We start from the raw sequence: 22,204 nt of genomic DNA on the forward strand, positions 1-22,204 counted from the left end.
AGCACCCAAGGAGGACCTGCAAGCCTGGTGGCAGAAATGGTAAACGGCGCACCACTCTCTCTGCCTGGCAAGTTCTTCGGCCCGGAACCTGACACCACGCCCGGGGATGCAAACCTGCTGGCCCTCCCCATCTCCAGCCCACCTTCCCAAGGAACTAGACTCTGCCCAATTCGTGTTCGTTCAGAGAGCACCGCAAGTGGCACCGCTACAGTGCCTGTACGAGGGTCCATACAAGGTCCTACACCGGTCCGGTGGAACCTTCACACTGGACATTGGAGGGAGGGAGGAACTTTCCACGGTGGACTGCCTGAAGGCAGCCCATCTGGACTTGTCACAGCCAGTGCAGCCGGCCAGGCCTAACGGATGGGGGCGCCCACCCAAGCGACGAGATGTGTAGCCAGTTCTGGGAGAGGTTGTGTGGCAGCGCAGTCGCTCAGGGTGAACCGGCCCCAGTTGTAACGCCATGTGGCGGGGCAGCCCTGGGGAAGATGGTGCCTTCGGGGGGTTTCTTCCTCACTCAAGCCTCCTGCGTGGCACACGCCCCGGGCAGCGATTGTGATGTCATCACGCACATGGTGACTGAACCAACGCTGCCCTTGAAGGGGCATGTGCCAAATTCAATTAAAAGTCGATTATGACTCTCAGCATAGTGGCTGTGCTTCTTACACTGCTCACTGCCACACTTCCATATTTTTTGAGTGTTATTTGTAATTTTTCCAAAGATTTAGCCAGTTCTGATGGATACATCAGCAAATAGACTGATTTTGTGATCTTCTTGCCCGACTTTGAAGCCCTTTATATCCGATCCCTTCTTATCATCTCCGCTAGTGGTTCAATCGCTAGTATATAAAGCACTGGGCACAGGGAGCATCTCTGTCTACTCGATCTACTCAAGGGGAACACTGCTGACATCTGATTATTTGTTATTATTTTAGCGTGTATTTTATGGTATAAAGTTTTTATCCAATTTATAAGTGATCTGCCTATATCAAATTTTCCAGTGTTTTAAACAAAAAGGGCCATTCCAAACAGTTGAATGCTTTTTCTACATCTAGGGAGACTGTAATACTTGGATTTGTTCACATTTAGCCAAGTGTACTATATTAAATAATCTTCCTAGACTTTTGAGGAATGCCTTCCTTTAACAAATCCTGCTTGGTCCGTATGTATCAGTATTGGCAAGTATTGTCCTAACCTATTAGCCATCGCTTCTCATCAGTATAATCAGATTGGTCTATATGACAAAGTTTTTTGTGGGTCCTTATTCTTTTTTGGTAACACTGCAATAATCACGGTTAAGGATGGCTCCTGAAGAGTGCTTTTCCACAGCTTGGTTCAGGACAGCCATTAAAAGGGACATTAATAATTATTTGAATTTTCTATAAAACTTGGGTGGAAATTCATCCTCTCATGGTGATTTATTAGCCTATAGGGTGCCCAGGGCCTTTTCAATTTCTTCCCTTGTGAAGGGACTATCTAATTCTATCCTTTCTCTCTCTTCCAGCCTTGGAAGTTTGACATTCAGCAAAAATTCTTCTATTTTGTTCTCACCTCCAAGTAATTCTGATTTGTATAGTTTTGAGTAATATTGTCTAAAAGTGTCATTAATTTCTTTTTGCTTATATAACTAGAGTGTCTGTTTCTGTTTTTATAGCATTCATCATTCTTGCTGACTCCCCTGTTTTAATCTGCCAAGCTAAAACCGTGCACCTGTTCACCCAACTCATAGAATTGTTCCGTTTTTAATATAGCCTTTTCTGTCCTATATGTTTATATTGTATTATACCTTAGCTTTTTATTCTCCAATAATATGTATAGACAACTTTTTCTAAGTTCTAATATTTCCCAATTTCAAAATGTGTCATCTTCAGAAACGTGAGCAACAATTTTCTGAATTACTATCTTATCTCCAATAAATCAAATGTCGTAGTTGTAAGTAGCTTCAATTTGTTGATAAAACGGATAAACATTTTGAATAACTTTACATTGATATTTTCATAATGATGAATAAACAAAACATATTGTATGATAATATAATGACATTCCACTTTAAACAGATAGAAGCCAAAATTAAGATGATTAAGACAAATTCAAAGAAAAAATTATTTGAAGAATGAGATGCAAGATCTCTGTACAGCTGGATATTTCGACATATAATGTCTTAGTAACTATGGTAAACCTACAAACAACAATTTCTTGAAGAGATAGACACAAAATTAACTAAGAATTAAAAACACAAGGTTTTAACCTTTACAATCTGTATTCTTCTTGTAGTCCTGTTCATTGATGTGTTTTTCTAATTCTTTAATATCTTTCTCCAAACTCTTTACTTCTGCTTTCTTAAGATTCTTCGTATAAGATATAATTTGTCCCCTTAAATATGCATGTCCCATATCGAAAAACTATTAGTAGACGGCAGATTTGTTTCTGTCTCTTTATAAATTTGCAAAAGTCTGTTCTTTTAAGCCAGTGGTTCCCAACCTTTTTCTTCCAACTCACATACCACTTTAAGTATTCCCTATGTCATAGATGCTTTGTGATTAGTAAGGGATTGCTTAAGGTGAGATGTGGTGGAAAGAAATACATTTGAAAACCACTGTTTTAATCGTGCATAATTGATTTGATATGTGCATGGTTTCATAACTCCAAAGGAAATGGGCCAATGACAAGTTTTCCCAAGCAAAATATTTCAGTAACAATTGGGTCTTGAGCAGTGATTCTCAACCTTCCCTTCCCACTCACATACTACCTTAAGCAATCCCTTACTAATCAGAGAGCACCAATGACATAGAGAATATTTAAAGTGGTATGTGAGTTGGATGAAAAAGGTTGGGAACCACTGTTTTAACCAATGTAGCATTGAGACATCATCTGTATACATTCTCCTGCTTTTCTATTGTTACTATAGTTAATATTAATGGAGAATGGTCTGATTGAAGCCTCGCTAGATATTCTGTTTTTATCACTCTACTTTTTAACTGGGAAGACATTACAAATAAGTCAGTCCTGGTATGTGAGTCGTGTACCCTTGAGTAAATAGAGTAGACTCCCTCTGTGGGATTTAATTGCCTCCATCCATCGATAAGACTTAGATCTTTCATATATGAAATTGTGGTTTTTGCTGCTTTCTTATTATTGTTATTTTTCTTGCCAATTTATCTTCCCTCAGCTGTTTTTAAGAAGATGTCCTTCATAAAGGCTTCATTGTCATAATTTGGGGCATAAATATTCATAAACGTCAATGCTTCTCCATAAATTTTATACTGTGCCATTACATACCTTCCGGCTTGATCAATTGAGGTATCTTCTAATAGACACTGGTGTATTTTTATTATTAGAATAGTCACCCCTCTGGCCTTTGAACCAAGTAAGATGATATTACTTGTCCCACCCATCCTCTTTTTAATTTATCATGTTCCAATTTGGTAAGATGCGTTTCCTGCAAAAAGATTATATCCACTTTTAATTTCTTTAAGTATACCAAGACCCTCTTCCTTTTCACCATCCATTAATATTTAGACTAATAAACATTAGTATAGTGGTTTTCAAACTTTTTCTTTCCACTCACATACGATTTTAAGTATTCCCTATACCATAGGTGCTCTGTGATTAGTAAGGGATTGCTTAAGGTGGGATGTGGGTGGAAAGAAAAAGTTTGAAACCACTGTTTTAATCATACCTAATCGACTCATTATGTGTACAGTTTCACAATTCCAAAGGCCAATGACAAGTTTTCTCAAGCAAAATATTTCAGTAACAATTGGGTCTAGAGCAGTGATTCTCAACCTTCCCTTCCCACTCACATACCACTTTAAGCAATCCCTTACTAATCGCAGAGCACCGATGGCATAGGGATTACTTAAAGTAGTATGTGAGTGGAAAGAAAAAGGTTGAGAGCCATTGCTTTAGTGTATTATCCATACCATTTTTCACACAAATATTGTATAACAATAATATCTTCCCAATTTTTAAAATACTGTTGTAACATTTCCCTATTAAAAGACATTTACAACACTTACAGTTCCTCCTTAAGAAACACACACACATACCTAGCTCTGATGGTGATGTTAACAAATAATACCCAGAAGCCTGTGATAAAAGTCTGCAGGTTCTTCTTCTTCTTCTTCTGAAGAAATCTCCCTTTGGTGCCATCTTTTAAAACCATTCCTCTTCCCCATCCCAAGACGGAGTTCCCACCTTGCTGCTTTCCTTACCACCTTTCTGTCTTTTCAGAGATCTCCATATAAACCAGTTTTATTTCTTTTAACAGTGAAAACAAGATGTCTCAGTACTATTAGTATAAATAATAAGAAACGTCTTTCAATTAGTCTCATTTTGAAATGGTCTTTTCAGTCCTTAAAGCTGGGGACTTTAATCTTTTCATAACTTTGAAAAATTCTTTCACTTCTTTATTCTTGAAAATTCTTTGATTACCTTCTGAAACATCCATGCTCAGCATTGCTGGATAAATCATTGAATATTTAAAGTTTTAGATTGCAGTTGTCTCTTTACCTCATCAAATTCCTTTCTTTGTTGACCAAGGCAGGGCTGAAGTCCTGGAAAAATATTACTTTTGCATTGTCCACCATTATTATTTTTTTGAATATTCATATGCTGCTCCCAAGATTGGATCTCATTCCCGGTAACTTAAAATTCTTACCAGGACTGGTCATGGTCACTGTTCACTGGTTCTTCGGTGACCGAGGGTCCAGTGAGCCCATTCAATTTGCAGCTTTGCATTTAACTTATTTTGTCCCAGCATTTGTGGGATCCATGTTTCAAAGAAACTCACTGCATCTTTTTCCTCTATTCCTTCTCTCAGTCCAATGATTCTTACATTGTTATGTCTGGTAAAATTTTCCATATGGTTGATCTTGTCCATCAGTCCTTTCTTTTCTGTGTCCCATATTGTTGCTTTTTCTTCCAGTCCCTTCAGCCTGTCTTTTGTTTTGTCCAGCTCAGCCTCTGAATGAGTCATTTGTTCACTCAAATCTTCCACAACTACTTTAATTTCCATTACCTTCTTTGATATATCTTTCATCACTGATTCCATACTCTTAAAACGACTGCATAAATTTTCCAACACGTTCAGGATGGAGGCTATATCTTGGGCCAACTCCCCAGCTCTGCTGGATTCAGCCGGTCCCTAGGTCCCTGTTGAGTTACTCCTCATCAGGCTGCCACTCAATATTCTTGGCTGAGCTGTTCTCAGTTGCCTCGGTCGTTTAGCGCTTGCTTTATCCATTTTTGATGATAAAATTCTGGTTTTTGAGCTTTTAAACCGTCTTTTTAATACTTTTTGTGGAGAACTCCTTCAAAACACTTCTGCTCAGCTCATTAGCATGGGCACACCCCCACCTCATTACTTTCTGAATGAGTCTACCATGGGAGATATTAAATACCTTACTAAAACCTATGTATACCACATCTATCTCCCTACCTTCATCAATTTCTTTTGTCACTTCCTCAAAAAACTCAATTAGGCTCATGAGGCATAATCTGCCTCTCACAAAGCCATGCTGACTATCCCTGAGAAGACTATGGTTGGTGTAGCAGTTAGTGCAACACCTTTACAATGCCAGTGATTGATACTGGGGTTCGAATCCTGTGGAATCTGTAAGGAGTTTGTACATTTCCCTGTGTCTGCCTGGGTTTTCCCCTGGGGCTCTGGTTTCCTCCCACCCTTCAAAATGTATTGAGGTTTTAGGTCAATTGGGTGTAAATTGGTCGGCATGGACTAGTGGGCCGAAATGTACTGTTGCCGTGCTGTCTGTCTAAATTTTACATTTAAATGATTGTAAATCCTGGCCCTAAGAATCCTCTCCAATAGTTTGCCCACCACTGACATAAGATTCACTGGTCTCGTTGTCATGGCTATCCCTTGAGGTTGAGGATGATGGCCTTCGTTCCTTTGATCTATTTTCTCAGGTGGCTTATAAATTAAATCTTTGCTTTGACAGTTCTTCCACATTCAGGACAGGTAGTTCCAGATGGCAGATTGGACTTTGGTTGTTGCTGCCTCTCTTTCTATTTTCTTGTCTTTTCTTCTAGTTTGCACATCTGTAGGCTTCGAAAGTTGCTGTTCCTTCTCGGATGATAGTTTGCCAGAGCTTCTTGTCCTTGGCATTGGTTTCCTAATTATTGATGTCGATGTTACATTTCTTCATGTTGTCTCTTAAGATGTCTTTAAAACTTTTCTGTTTTCCACCTCTTTTACATTTGCCTTCTTTAATGTGGGAGTAGAGGATAGGTTTTGGCAGACATTTGTCTTTCATCTAAACAACATGACCGCTCCATCTTAGCTGGTTCTTGATGATGTAGGCTTCAATGCTTATTGTTTTTGCTTCATTTAGCACACTGACATTGGATCTTCTATCTTCCCAGCTGATAAGATGTTTTGAAGGCAGCACTGATGGAACTTTTCAAGTGCATTTAGATGTCGCCTGTATGTTGTCCAGGTTTCTGATGCATATAGGAGCATTGGGACCACCACTGCTTTGTACATTAACATTTGGTGTCCATTCAGATGTCACGATCATGAAAGGCTCTTGATCTGAGACGTCCAAAAGCTGTTCCAGCACATTTAAGACAATGTTGGATCTCGTCATTAAGGTCAACATTGGAGGAGAGCTGACTTCCAAAACACGGAAAGTGGTCCACATTTTCCAAGGTTGTTTCGCCAAGTTGAATTGATGGTTCTATCTGATTTGTCTCAGTTGGTGATGGTTGGTAGATTATTTGAATCTTCTTGAAATTGATAGTAAGTCCAAGTTTTGTGTTTGCATGGTAGAAGGCAGTCAGATCTATTGTTGGTGGTATTCTGAGTGAGCTACAATACTGTTGTCATCTGTGTATTGGAACTTGATGAGGGAACTCATGGATGTGTTGTTTTTGGACCTGAGACAGGCAAGATTGAAAAGTCTACCATCTGTCCTGTAGACAATTTTGACTCCTAGGGGTAGATCATCCTTGATGATGTGGATGAATGTCACGTTAAAGATGGTAAACAAGGTTGGGGCAATCACACATCCCTGATTTACTCCTGATTTTACCCAAAAAGGCTCCGTTACTGTTGCTGACCATGACTTTGGCAAACATGCCATCACGGAAGAGTCTCAAGGATTCATATGTATTTTTCAACACATCCACAGATGAAAAGGTTATTCCATAGGAGTTCCCTTGATACCGAGTCAAAGGCTTTGGTGAGGTCGATGAATCCCATATTTAAAGGTTGAAATTGTTCACGACATTTTTCTTGTAGTTGTTGCATTGTGAAGATTATGTCAATTGCTGTGCATGATGGTCTAAAACTGGCTTGTGTCTCTGGAAGGATCTTTTCAGCTTAAAGCTTGAGCTGGTTATTCATAATGCGGGTAAGGATCTTTCCTGCTGTTGCTAACAGAGAAATTCCATGATAGTTTCTGCATTTGGATTGATCGCCTTTCCTTTTGTAAATGGTAACAATTGCTGAATCTCTAAAGTCTGCTGGTACATCTTCATTCATCCATATCTTGATAAGAAGTTGATGCGCATGGTAATGAAGCGGGTTACCTCCAATTTTGTAGACCTTGGCTGGTATTCAATTGAATCCAGCGGCCTTATTGTTTTTCAAAGTCTTGATGCCTCCTTTGACTTCTTCAAGTGTTGCTATTTTGCTTAGGGGGTCGTCAACAGGCTGTTTTGGAATATTGTTAACAAATTTCTGTCAATGAGACGGTTTGATTTAGGAGATCTTCAAAATGCTCCCTCCATCTAGAATTGATGTTAGCATTGCTCTTCAGGATGAGGGGCTTGACCATGAGTGGATGGACCAAAAATAGTTTTGGTTGCGTTAAAAAAGCCTTGAGTAACAGCTAGTTTTTGTATTTCCTGAGCTTTCTTTCTCCACCATTGGTTTTTCAGGTTTCGGATGCTCTTCTGGCAGCAGCCTTGCATTCCGATAGTGCTTCCTTTTGGTAGCTGATTGTTGGTAATTTTGTAAGGTGATGAAAGCTTGTCTCTTTTTGTCGAGAAATCTCTTGGTGCCTGCCACATTGACCACCGCCAGTGGGCTGATAACGCCTCAAACCGTGCATCTTGGCGCCTCATAGTTTGGCGGGCAGCAGCCTCCTTTGAAGAAGACCGCAGAGCCCACCTCACTGACAAAAGGCAAAGGAGGAAAAACCCAACACCCAACCCCAACCAACCAATTTTCCCTTGCAACCGCTGCAATCGTGTCTGCCTGTCCCGCATCGGACTTGTCAGCCACAAACGAGCCTGCAGCTGACGTGGACTTTTTACCCCCTCCATAAATCTTCGTCCGCGAAGCCAAGCCAAAGAAGATTGGAGTAGCTTATCATTATCATCGAACCAATCCTGATGTTTTTTTTGTCTTGAGCCCGATTGTTTCTTTGCATTAGGTGATGATAGCGTTCTTCAATTGATTCCAGTGTTCTTCTACAGATGGTAGGATTTGTTGAGGCAGCTGTTTTTAAAGATGTTGTTGGAACTTATGTACATGCTTGATGTCTTGAAAGGTGTCAACATTGAATTTCTTAATAGTGTTCTGATTTTGGTGCTTCCTTTTGAGCTGAATCTTCATTCTCATGGTGGACGAGATAAGTCGATGATCTGTCCAGCACTCATCAGCACCAGTAAGAGCTCTTGTTATGAGTACATCTTGTTGGTCCCATGATCGTACGCTGATATAGTCAATGAGGTGTCAATGTTCAGAGTGTGGATGGTGCCAGGAGACTTTGTGCCCATTGTTTTGGCAAAATAGGGTATATGTAATCACCAGGTTGTTTTCAGCACATTTTTTGAGGAGGAGCATTCCATTGGCATTGACTTTGCCAACTCGATCCTTGCTTGTTACTTCAGTCCAGAGCCAATGATCTTTCCCGACTCTGGAATTAATGTCTCCCAAGAGAATGATCTTGTCATTGTTGGGAACTGAGGAAAGGACATCCTCAAGTTGGGCATAAAAGTACATCTTTACTTCATCTTCAGTGTCCAGAGTTGGAGCATAGGCACTGATGACGGTGGCACATTGGTTCTTAACAAGCTGGATTTGCAGAGTCATGAGATAGTCATTGATTCCCAACGGTTGTTCTCTCAGCTTCTGAAGTAGGCTGTTTTGGAAGGCAAAACCTACTCTATGGATTCTCGGTTGTTCAGGATCAAGTCCTTTCCAGAAAAAGGTGTACTGACCTTGCTCTTTCTTTAGTTGCTCTTCTCCAGCTCTGCGAGTCTCACTTAGAGCAACAATGTTAAAGTTGATTTTGCAGTTCCCAGGCAACAAAGGCTGTTCTCCTCTCTGGTGGGTCTAAGTTTGGGTTATCCATCAGAGTTCATATATTCCAGGTTCCAAATTTCATAATTTCACTTCCCGGTGTTTTTTGACTACATGATGGAGATCCCTTTGGAAGCAGCTTTCCAGACAGGATGGGGTGAAGCAGACTATATTTAGGCCACCTTTTCTAGCTCCCTCCCAGTTCAGGGTGAGCAGGGTGTATCCTAAATAGGACTGCTCTGACAGGAATACTGCTACCAAACAATTTTCCTGCTTCTGTACAAAAATTGAGTGACTGAATCAAGTATTCACCGCTTTTGTGCCGGTTCTTGGCAAGGAGCTTCCAGCCATCACATTGCCTGCTCCCGTCATCCTCCCCTGATCACCAAAAGACTTTGAAGATTGGCCCACAGAGCGAAGTGGCCTGTGCAAGTATTTATTTAACGTGCACACAATACTTCACAAATCAGCCAATTCCAATGGCATGAAAACCAAGATGACTGGAGTTGATGGATTTGTTGCAGCCTTCATCCACCTTCACAGCCAAGTTCAGAGTAATTTTGTCCAGCTGTTCCACTTTTGAGGACTTAATTATATTTTTCTTTGTCAGGGCCCTTAGCCTCGACCTTACCACCATGGGTGACCCTACCAGGACCATCACTCTTGGGATCTCAGGACCACACAGCTTCTCCACCACAACAAGGTAACAATCCATGGAGAAGTCACTGGTCTATAATTCCTAGGATTTTCCCTATTAATGTCTTTAAGCAAGGGAACTACTTTACCATTCTCCAATCCTCCTGTACCTCCCCTGTGGCCAGGAAGGATCCAAAAATCATTGCCAATGCCTCAACAATCTCTTCCCTTGCTTTCTTCAGTAGCCTTGGGTATATTTTGTCCAGTCCCAGGGACTTATCAACCCAAATGTTTTTAAAAAAGATCTAGCACTTCTTCTTCCTTAACCTCGCTAAGTTCCAGCACATAAGCCTGTTTATTTAACCATCTGGAACTGCTGAAAAGGTTCAATTTGTTTAGGCAGCATGTAACATTGATCCTTGAATCAATAACTGCTGGCCGCCAATCCATCCAAACCCTTGAAAGAAAAAGACAATAACTGTAGATGCTGGAATCTTGAGCAAGTAATGAGATGCTGAGGAACTCGATGGGTTAGGCAGCATTCATGGGTAGAATTTTCATTCCAAAAATAAACCAGTTGGCAGTATTACCTCACTGACATTTCACTGGGCTGGAAAACTAACCAGTTTTCGACAGACCAACGAGCGTCTTTCACTGATTTGAAGTGAGGGGTCACTTCCAAACTTTCTGGGCAGTTTAATTAGTTCAGCATTGGATGAAGTCAAGAATCACTTCTCTCTATTTGCCCACATACAAACAATAGAAAAGACCAGTTGACATATCTTCTTTACCTATTCCCTCTTTCACTTTTCTCTCAAATCTTCTCCCCTTCCAGTGGTCTCTTCCTCTACCTGTCTCTCCACCTCTCTCACCTTCTGTCCATTCCCTGATCACCTCTTCCATCCATGTGCCTACCTGTTTCTCTTTTAGCATGGCTGTATTGTGAAAATTTGTTTGGACAAATCAGAAACTAAGCAAGAATCAACCAATTTGTTGTGGTTCTGGAGTCACGTCAAGACCAGACAGGGCAAGGATAGATGGTGGATGCTAGAATATGGATGATAGATGATAGATGCTAGAATATGGAGCAAAAAACAATCTGCTGGAAGAGCTCAGCATTCAAACAGTCTCGGTGGCAGGGGGGGCGGGGCGGGAAGGAATGGTCAACATTTCAGGCTGGAATTCTTGATGCTTTAATGAAGGGTTCAGACCCGAAACAGTGACTACTTGTTTTCTCCCACTGATGCTGCTCAACCTGCTGAGTTCTTCCAGCAGATTGTTTTTTTTTTGGGGTAAGGATGTCAGCTTTCCTTTACATTTTCTTTTCCTTTCCCATTTCAATTCCCCACCTCATTCCCATGCCAAAATGTCTGACAACAGCCTTATGAATCACAAATTGGAGGAACCAAACCTCATGTACCGTCTGGGCACCCTCCAACCACCAAACCTCATGTGCCATCTGGGCACCCCCCCCCCCACCAACTCCCCAATCTCTCCTCTACCCCATCCCTATTTCTCTTTTCCTCATACTCTGTCTCCCTCTCTTTCCTTTTCCCTCTCTCCTTTCCTCCAGCTCTGCATTCACAGAGCCACCCTCTCCCCTGATCAATTCTCACCTTTCCTCTCCTATCTGCCTATCCATGTCCCATTATTACCTTCTGTCTTTTGGCCTGTGCTCTTTCCCTGCCCTTTCTCCCTTCTCTCCCAGCCTTTATATTCAGGTACCTGCCTGCTTTTTTGCTCATTCCTTGAAAGGCTTAGGCCCAAAACATTGGTTATATATCTTTACCTTCCATGGACAAACTAAAACCTGTTGAGTCCTCCGGCATTTTTGTACTTGACAGCAGCTTTCTTTTCCTGAAATAAAACAGATGAGGATTTAATTTCAAACCTCCAATCATATTCGCCATTACTGAGACTTTATTAGAAAATGAATTAGCTGACAGAATTTAAATTCTACATTAAACTGAATGTAAATGCAGTGGAGGAATCTCAAGATGTTTTTGCAGCAGTTTACACAATGCTGCCACTAAGTTTACACTTTAGAAAGGTCACAGTGCTTTTGTTCTTAAAATCACATCTCATTTCACCAAGGAGAAACACAATTGGAGCAAATACTGAGTGACCACACACGATAAATTAAACAATAGCAATCTAGCTATTTAGTTTGTCATCTGTGTTTACAAGTGCTCACTTGCTGGTTACTCTCTATGGTAGTTTACAATACTTAGGAACTGATGAAAAGGTTCAATTTGTTTAGGCAGCATGTAACATTAATCCTTGAATCAATAACTGCTGGCCGCCAATCCATCCAAACCCTTGAAAGAAAAAGACAATAACTGTAGATGCTGGAATCTTGAGCAAGTAATGAGATGCTGAGGAACTCGATGGGTTAGGCAGCATTCATGGGTAGAATTTTCATTCCAAAAATAAACCAGTTGGCAGTATTCCCTCACTGACATTTCACTGGGCTGGAAAACTAACAGTTTTCGACAGACCAACGAGCGTCTTTCACTGATTTGATGATGCCTGTCTCTGGGAGCAGCCTGTAAAGCAGAGAGTCCTCTGTTACACTGCTGCTCAGGACCCTACATCCTTCTCCAGACAATCTTTGCAAATCCACATTGTGCAAAGAGGTGAGTAACTGTCTCCTGCCCATCACAGTTGCCTCATGTACTACATGTGTGTGAGAGATGATAAAGGATCTGACCTGGAGGGTTCCTCTTACCACCAGCCAAGCGAGGTCTTGGGACTTGTTGGTGAGTTCTGGTGATGAGACATTCTGCAATATGGTATGGACAGTCTGCTTAACCATCTCATATTATCCATTGAGTCATTAGCTGTGTTTATACTAAGGACACCTCACATCACCCTGCATCACCTCGAATCACCGCGATTTTTTGTCGCTCGCATCACCGCGCATTTTTGGACTACCTGAACTGTTTCTACCGAGCGATTGAATACGCGGTGATGCAGGGCAATGCGAGGTGATGCGAGGAATGCGAGGTGACCAGGAAGTCCGATGAGCAATTGAAAACCGCGGGTGAAAAATCACGACTTCCGGTGAGTCACCCATGGTGTTTCCACTGCGAGGTCGTCTCTCGCATCACCCCGCATCGACCACCTCAAAAGTTGGACGACGGAGCACCTCGAATCACCGCGCATCGGCCGTAACTGGATGTGTTTCCAGTGCGGTAAAATTCGAGGTGTTACCGCGCATGACCTCACATCACCTCGCATCACCGCGCATTTCTCCACTCACTAGAAACACCCCCATTGTCCCTTTGTGCTGACCACTGCCTGATGGGCTTGTGGTCAAAGGTGTTTATCAATGAAGAATAGTTGGTGGGCAATATTCAACTGACTGGGACATTTCAGAGCAATGGGATCAGGCCCATTCTTCCATCCTCTGCAACAACTGGGGCCGGTAGCACTTTGCAGCACTTGGTACCCATGTACCTTGATTCCATGCACAGCCTGATGCAGCCATTGCTGATCAGGGTAGGGCACGCTGGGTATTGCATCCTGTTATCAAGGGACTTGTACATTGCCACCCATTGTGTGCAGAGGAAACATGGCCTCCCTGCCTGTCTGGAATGTGTGTATTGCGGGTGGTCAAGGGTCCTCCATGTCTGAAACTTATTCAGAAATCACATCACCTGTCAATCAAGGTAGGACTCCAGCCACCCATTAGTGCACACCTTGCTGTTGGCTAATTTAAATCACCTAGGGTCATTATTGGCTAGATGCCCAGATTAGTGCTATATATAACACCAACACACAGCACCTTCTTTCACTGGTCCAAGTCCTGGACCTTGCTGGAAGTGTTCCGAGTAAAGTGTGCACTACACTGAAGCTGAGCCATAGTACTGTGATTAGATTAATAGTTTCAGAGAGCCGCACCCCCGTCGGTCAGGGAGCTGGGTGTGTGAAAGAGTTCCTGTTTGTAATGTGTGCACTCAACTGTGTGAGCTGGTCGAGTATAGCTTCACTATTGTTGGAGTCCAACCTAGGTCTGAGGTGGATGTATATATTGTTGCTTAAGCAAAATAGTAATCGACTACCATTTAACATTCTCCCCTGTTTGTCTCCATGTGTTGATTAAAATTACGTGTGATTGTAACACTTGTGTTCAGACTCGTCTCTCTGTGAACCCACTGAACCTAATCCTCTTCCCAACATAACACCTGTTGGATTCATTCCATCCTGAATCCATAGAAGAACTGGTAGGTGACTATGCAGATGAGGGAGCGAGCAAGGCCACACCTATGCCATGTACAGCAGTACCAAGAGCACTTCATACCCAATTACCATATCTTTCCCTGTTATTGAGAGGGAGCACAGCCAAGACTTGGTTCATGCCTTGGGCCCTCCTAACTAGATTATCAGTATCTTCAAGTAGTCTGACTGTGGGGAGGAGTCACGTGATGGAGTAGTGGACGGTCAGGAAAACCAGCCCTCTCCAGAAAAAAAGGAAAAAAAGTTAGGAAAAGACAAAGCATAACAAAAAAAAGAAATAGAAGATAAAGTTACAGAGAAGAGAAAGAAGATGCCACCCAAGACGGAGAAAGTAAAAAGAACCGAAAAAAAAGTCACTGGAGAAGAAAGATGAAGGCCTTACCTGCACAAAGCAGCAGGGAGCTGTGGTGACAAGGAGCACCTGATCCCCGAGGTTGGTGCCTGCCCTGCAGAGTCGCGACCTCCTGACCGGTGGACTTCAAAAATGGCTCTCGGAGCCAAACAAAAGTGCACATGCGCAGTCCACAATCAAAGGTAAAAAGAGGACACCGACGGGAGGGGGGCTCAGCAGAGGAGCGGGCAGCCACAGTGCAAGCAGCTGAGGGACGCCCGACATCAGGGCGCTCAGCTGGAGGATGAGGAAGGCAGCAGGGGAGGAAGCAAGGAAACAGAAGAGGGAGAAAGATGGAGGGGTGACCGACAAGAGGATCAACGGCAGGAAGCCTGACAGATGAGCAGCCCAGGAGGGGAGGACCAACAGCAAGAGGCCCAGCAAGAGGAGGCCCAACAAAGAGATATAAGCAGTTTATCAGGAAAAAGAGATGAGACACAAAGAAGAGAAGAAGACACAAATACAGGTACAGACACAGAAGAGGAAGAAGACGACCAAGATCTTCACAGAGAAATAGAAGGTAAAACTGATGGACAGAATATGGATAAAGCCTTTTTTTGAAGAACAAATGAGATAATTAAAAGAATGGTCATCATTAGAATTTAGTGCAATTAAAAGGAAAATGAAAAGAGCAAAAGATAAAATGCAAAGTTTAGAACTGGTCATGACAGAAATAGGGAAAAGAGTAGAGAATGTGGAAGAGTGGGAAATGGCTGTAGAAATAGAAGTAAATTACAAGAAAAAAATTGGAAGAAAGTGACAAAAAAAATTAAAGAGACACAAGAGTTGTTATCTCAGAAAATTGATATGTTGGAAAATTATAGTAGGCGAAACAACATAAAAATAGTGGGCCTGAAGGAGGGTGAAGAAGGCACAGATATGAAGGAATTTATAAAAGGTTGGATCCCGAAGGTCCTGGGAACGACAGAAATGCAGGAAGAAATGGAAATAGAAAGGGCACACAGAACACTAGTTCTGAAACCGCAGACACATAAAAACCAAGATCAATCTTAGTAAAATTCTTGAGATATACAACAAGAGAAAATATACTGGAGCGGGCAAGGAATAAAGTTAGAGAAGATAATAAGCCATTGGAATACAAGGGTCAAAAAATATTTTTTTTACCCAGACATAGTTTTGAACTCTTAAAGAGGAGGAAGGAGTTTAAGACATCCAGCTGTGCTTAAAATATTTATACCCAGGGAGAAAAATCGACTGTTCTCAGATCTGGAGGAAGCACAAGAATTCACAGAATGTTTGCAGGACAGAAGAAGAGATGTAACAAGAATGAAGAACGGCAATAAAGTATATATAAAGATGTAAAAACAATGTATATGTAAAAAACTAAAGAGGGAAAAGAGAAGGGAAGGAAGGAAGTAAGGGGGAAAAAAAGAGAGAGCTTTGTTATATGTGTAAAAAAAAAGTGTTTTCTGGGGGGGCTGGGGGGAGAGGGAATAACCGTCACTGCAAAATTAGTTGACGCTTGCGAGTAAGATCGCAATCCAAATGGAAAGGGGAGTTGTGGTTGCCTGGCAAGGGATAAGGGGCAATTCAGAGAGGGGGAGCATTTATGGTTAAGGTATTATTGGGTGTGGGAGCTGTTGGGATATTTTATGTTTTAAATGTGTTGTCATACATTGAGTTTAATAAGGGAAAACCAAGAGATGAAAATGGGAAAAAGGGGGATGGAGGTGGCGAGGAGGTGGAAAAGAGTTGTAAACAAGATATAAGATGGCCACTTTGAACTATATGACTATAAACATTAATGGAATACATAACCAAATTAAAAGGAAGAGGCTACTAAATTTATTGAAGAAGGAAAAAATAGATATAGCATTTGTGCAGAAAACGCATCTAACTGAAGTGGAACATAACAAATTAAAGAGAGACTGGGTAGGACATGTAGTGGCAGCATCATACAATTCAAAAGCTAGAGGTGTAGCTATGTTAGTTAACAAAAACAAACCAATCAAAATAGAGCAGAAGATAATAGATCCAGCAGGGAGGTATGTAATGATAAAGTGTCAGATATACTCAGAATTTTGGAATTTGCTCAATATGCACCTAACGAGGAAGATTGCAGACACACAAGGAAATATATTGATAGGAGGGGATTTTAACTTTAATTTGGATCTAATGTTGGATAAAACTTGACAAAAGACAAGCAAAAAGAATAAAGTAACCAAATTTATGGTTAAATCAATGCAGGAAATGAAACTTATGGATATATGGAGGAGGCAACACCCAAGAGAGAAGGAATATTCATATTATTCAAGTAGGCACAAAACATACTCAAGGATTGATATGTTTTTGTTGTCAGCCCATATTCAAGGGAGAGTTAGGAAAACTGAGTATAAAGCTAGACTACTATTTGATCATTCACCCCTGTTATTAGCAATAGAACTGGAGGACATCCCACCAAGAACATATAGATGGAGGTTAAACTCCATGCTACTTAAAAGGCAGGAATTTAAAGAGTTTATTGAAACCCAAATTAAAACATATTTTGAAATAAACACAGAATCAGTGAAAGACAAATTTATATTATGGGACTCAATGAAAGTCTTCATTAGAGGGCAGACAATAAGTTATGTGACTAAGATGAAAAAGGATTACAATCAGGAAATAGTGTTCTATTTAGATAAAAGTACAGAAAATGAACTAGTAAAAAGGGATGATATAATGAAAAAGAGAGAATTGGCGGACAAAAAAACAAAATACGAAACATTACAAATGTATAAGGTGGAGAAGAACATAATGAAAACAAAGCAAAAGTATTATGAACTGGGAGAAAAAAAACACATCAAATATTAGCTTGGCAACTTAAAACAGAACAAGCTAAAAAGAACTGTATTGGCATAAAGGAAAAAGGTCAAACAAATTACATATAACCCAACAGAGATTAATGAAAACTTTAAGGAATTTTATGAACAATTATACCAAACTGAGAACGAGGGGAAAGATGATAAAATAGAGGAATTTTTAGCTAAAATTGAACTGCCGAAATTGCAAGAAGAGGAACAAAACAAACTAATAAAACCATTTGAATTAGAGGAAGTACAGGATATATTAAAAAAGCTGCCGAACAATAAAACACCAGGAGAGAATGGATTTCCAATAGTATTTTATAAAACATTTAAACATTTATGAATTCCTCCTCTCCTGGAAGTAATGAACCAGGTAGGAACAACACAAAATTTGCCAGATTCATGTAAGACAGCAATAATTACAGTAATAACAAAGATGGGGAAGGATCCACTAACACCAGCATCATATAGACCAATATCTTTACTTAATGCAGATTATAAGATAATAGCAAAATTATTAGCAAACAGATTGGACGATTGGGTACCTAAAATAGTAAAACAAGATCAAACTGGATTTATTAAGGAAAGATGAACAGCGGACAATATCTGCAAACTTTTTAATCTAATTCACGCAGTTCAAGGAAATAAGAAACCAACAGTGGCTGTTGCTCTAGACGCAGAAAAAGCCTTTGACAGAGTAGAGTGGAACTACTTATTTAAAGTATTACAGAAGTTCAATCAACCAGAAAAATATATAAATTGGATTAAAGCATTGTATAATGGACCATTGGCAAAGGTAACAGTAAATGGATATGTATCGAATCAATTTAAATTAAGTAGGTCAACTAGACAGGGATGTCCACTATCCCCCTCATTGTTCGCCTTAGCAATAGAACCTTTGGCAGAACTGATAAGAATAGAAAATAAAAGGGATAAAAATAAAGGGGAAGGAGTATAAAATCAGCTTATTTGCAGATGACATCATATTATACCTAACAGAACCAGAGGTATCAGTAAAAGAATTACATAAGAAATTGAAGGAATATGGAGAAATATCGGGGTACAAGATTAATGCAAATCAAAGTGAAGTGATGCCAATGAGTAACGCAGACTATACAGAATTTTAAAAAGAATCACCATTTAAATGGCAAGCACAAGCAATCTGATACCTAGGGATCAGGTTAGATAATAACTTAAGCCACTTGTACAAACTAAATTATCAGCCACTAATAAAGAAATTGCAGGAAGACTTAGAACAGTGGAAAGAATTACCACTAACATTGATGGGGAGGGTAAACTGCATTAAAATGAACATTTTCCCAAGGATACAATACTTATTTCAAACATTATCAATTCCCTTAACAGAAAAATTCTTTAAGGAACTAAAGAGAATAATAAGGAAATTCTTGTGGAAAGGGAGGAATTCAAGGGTAGCATTAGATAATTTAACAGAGAGGTATAAACAAGGGGGTTTACAGTTACCAAATTTTAGAAATTATTATAGATCCGCACAATTGAGGTATTTATCAGATTTTTACCAGACGACGGAAAAACCAGACTGGACTAAGATAGAACTAGATAAAATAGGGGAAAAGGTACCGGAACATATACTTTATAAGTGGGATGAAAAGCTGGTGCAATATAAAAACTCACCAGTACTGCATCATTTACTTAATACATGGAAGGAGATCCACTTAGAAAGGAAAAATAACGAATTATCAAATACCAAAATTACTATTGACGCAAAATCCGCTAATATCTTTTACAATAGACAACCTTTCCTTTAGAGAATGGGAGAGAAAAGGAATCAAAAGAATAGAAAACTGTTTTTTGGGAAATAATTTATTAACATTTGAACAGTTGAAGTACAAATATGGAATAACTCATGGTACAATGTTTGCATATCATCAATTACAAAGCGTATTTAAAGGATAAATTGGGAAACAGCTTGAGATTACCTGAAGGAAGCAGTTTTGAATACGTGATTACAGACACAATGATAATCAAACGATTTATAACCAACATGTACATTAAGCTGCAAGATAAGGAAAATGAAATAAACTATAAACCTAAGCAGAAGTGGGAAAAGCATTTAAACATAAAGATTCAAAAATGAAGTATGGGAAAAGTTATGTTCTGGAACTATGAAAAATACAATAAACACAAGGTTATGCATGATACAGTATAATTGGTCACACAGGGTAGAAATTACTCCTCAAAAATAAAAAGAATGGGATTCAACATTATCAGATAGATGTTTTCGCTGTAAGAAGGAAATGGGAACAACATTACATGCAACTTGGGCATGAACGAAAGTAAATACATTTTGGGAAGAATTAAATCAGATACTAAATAAAATTACCATATAACCATATAACCACTTACAGCACAGAACAGGCCAGTTCGGCCCTACTAGTCCATGCCGTAGCAAATTCTCACCCTCCTAGTCCCACTGACCAGCACCCGGTCCATACCCCTCTAGTCCCCTCCTATCCATGTAACGATCCAGTCTTTCCTTAAATGTAACCAATGATCCCGCCTCGACCACGTCTGCTGGAAGCTCATTCCACATCCCCACCACCCTCTGCGTAAAGAAATTCCCCCTCATGTTCCCCTTATAATTTTCCCCCTTCAATCTTAAACCATGTCCTCTAGTTTGAATCTCCCCTTACTTAATTGAAAAAGCCTATCCACATTTACTCTGTCTGTCCCTTTTAAAATCTTAAACACCTCTATCAAGTCCCCTCTCAATCTTCTACACTCCAGAGAAAAAAGCCCCAGTCTGCACAACCTTTCCCTGTAACTCAGACCCTGAAATCCTGTCAACATTCTTGTGAACCTTCTCTGCACTCTCTCCATTTTGTTTATATCTTTCCTATAATTTGGTGACCAAAACTGTACACAGTACTCCAAATTTGGCCTCACCAATGCCTTGTACAATTTCATCATAACCTCCCTACTCTTGAATTCAATACTCCGATTTATGAAGGCCAACATTCCAAATGCCTTCTTCACCACACCATCTACCTGAGTATCAGCCTTGAGGGTATTATTTACCATAACTCCTAAATCCCTTTGTTGCTCTGCACTCCTCAATTGTCTACCATTCAATGTATATGACCTATTTAAATTTGCCTTTCCAAAATGTAGCACCTCACATTTATCTGTATTAAATTCCATCAGCCATTTCTCAGCCCACACCTCCAGCCTTCCTAAATCACCTTTTAATCTACGGTAATCTACCTCACTGTCCACAACACCACCAATCTTTGTGTCATCCGCAAACTTGCTTATCCAATTCTCCACCCCTACATCCAGATCGTTAATATATATAACAAATAATAGTGGACCCAGGACCGAACCCTGAGGAACTCCACTAGTCACCGGCTTCCAATTTTCTACCACTACTCTCTGACACCTCCCATCCAACCACTGCTGAATCCATTTCACTACCTCTTTATTTATACCTAATGCCTCCACCTTTTTTCCTAACCTCCTGTGGGGAACTTTGTCAAAAGCTTTACTAAAGTCTAAATAGACAACATCCACAGCTTTCCCTTCATCAACTTTTTTTGTAACCCCCTCGAAGAACTCAATCAGGTTTGTCAAGCATGATCTACCCCTGACAAAACCATGCTGATTACTCCCTATCAATCTCCGTACCTCCAAAAATTTGTAAATAGCATCCCTCAGAACACTTTCCATCAACTTGCCCACCATAGACGTCAGACTTACAGGCCTATAATTCCCAGGTTTGCATTTGGACCCTTTCTTAAACAGAGGAACCACATGCGCCACCCTCCAATCCTTTGGCACCACCCCCGTGGCCAGTGACATCCTAAATATCTCTGTTAATGGCCCCACTAACTGTCCACTAGCCTCCCTGAGAGTCCTAGGGAATATTTTGTCCGGTCCGGGAGATTTATCCTCCTTTATCTTTTTTAACACAGCCATCACTACCTCCTCGGTTATCCTTATATGCTTCATGACCCCCCCCCCCCCCCAACTATTTTTCTTCAACTGGTTCAACATTTTTTTCCCTAGTGAATACCGAGGCAAAGAAATCATTCAAAATTTCCCCCATTTCCTCAGACTTCTCACTCAGCCTACCCTCGCTATCTACAAGGGGTCCAATTTTATCTCTCACTAATCGTTTACTTTTAATGTACTTATAGAAACCCTTTGGATTTATTTTTACTCTGTCAGCCAAAGCCTCTTCATGCATTTTTTTGGCCTTTCTAATTTCTTTCTTAAGATTCCTTCTACACTCCTTGTAGTCCTCCTTCAACTTCTCAGCTCCCTGCTCTTTATACCTCTTGTACACCTCCCTTTTTCTCCTAACCAAATTTCCAATATTCCTCGAAAACCAAGCCTCCCTATGACTTCCAGCCTTTCCTTTGATCCACACTGGGACATAACTACTCTGTACCCTCAAAATTTCTTTTTTGAATATCCTCCATTTTTCATTAACATCCTTACCTGAAAATATCCTGTCCCACTCAATACTCCCCAAATCCCTTCTTATTCCTTCGAAATTTGCTCTTTTCCAATCCAGAACCTCAACTTTAGGCCTCTCCTTGCTCTTCCCTAAAACTACCCTAAAACTAACAGAATTATGATCACTAGACCCAATTGGTTCTCCAACATTAATGTCCACTACCTGACCTAGCTCGTTCCCTAACAGGAGATCCAGTATTACACAGTCCCAAGTCGGTTCTTCTACTAACTGATTTAGAAAACAATCCTGAGCACATTTAACGAACTCATTTAGAAAACAATCCTGAGCACATTTAACGAACTCGTTTAGAAAACAATCCTGAGCACATTTAATGAACTCATTTAGAAAACAATCCTGAGCAC

General features: G+C 40.4%; 1 protein-coding gene across 6 annotated transcripts in view; it reads right to left on the reverse strand.

Moving 5' to 3' along the window:
• LOC138751303 (E3 ubiquitin-protein ligase MYLIP-like) overlaps positions 1–22,204 on the reverse strand; it is a 190,300-nt gene that overhangs the window by 45,002 nt on the left and 123,094 nt on the right. For 4 of the 6 annotated variants that reach the window (XM_069913431.1, XM_069913429.1, XM_069913430.1 and 1 more), the window contains one exon: positions 11,697–11,764. In XM_069913431.1, the coding sequence (XP_069769532.1) occupies positions 11,697–11,764 (68 nt within the window). Of the gene's footprint in view, positions 1–3,279; positions 3,440–11,696; positions 11,765–22,204 lie in introns of all 6 variants that reach the window. The other 2 variants (XM_069913434.1, XM_069913435.1) reach the window with 1 other exon arrangement.

The sequence above is a fragment of the Narcine bancroftii genome, chromosome 1 (genome assembly GCF_036971445.1).
Source record: "Narcine bancroftii isolate sNarBan1 chromosome 1, sNarBan1.hap1, whole genome shotgun sequence".
Classification (NCBI taxonomy): Eukaryota; Metazoa; Chordata; class Chondrichthyes; order Torpediniformes; family Narcinidae; genus Narcine; species Narcine bancroftii.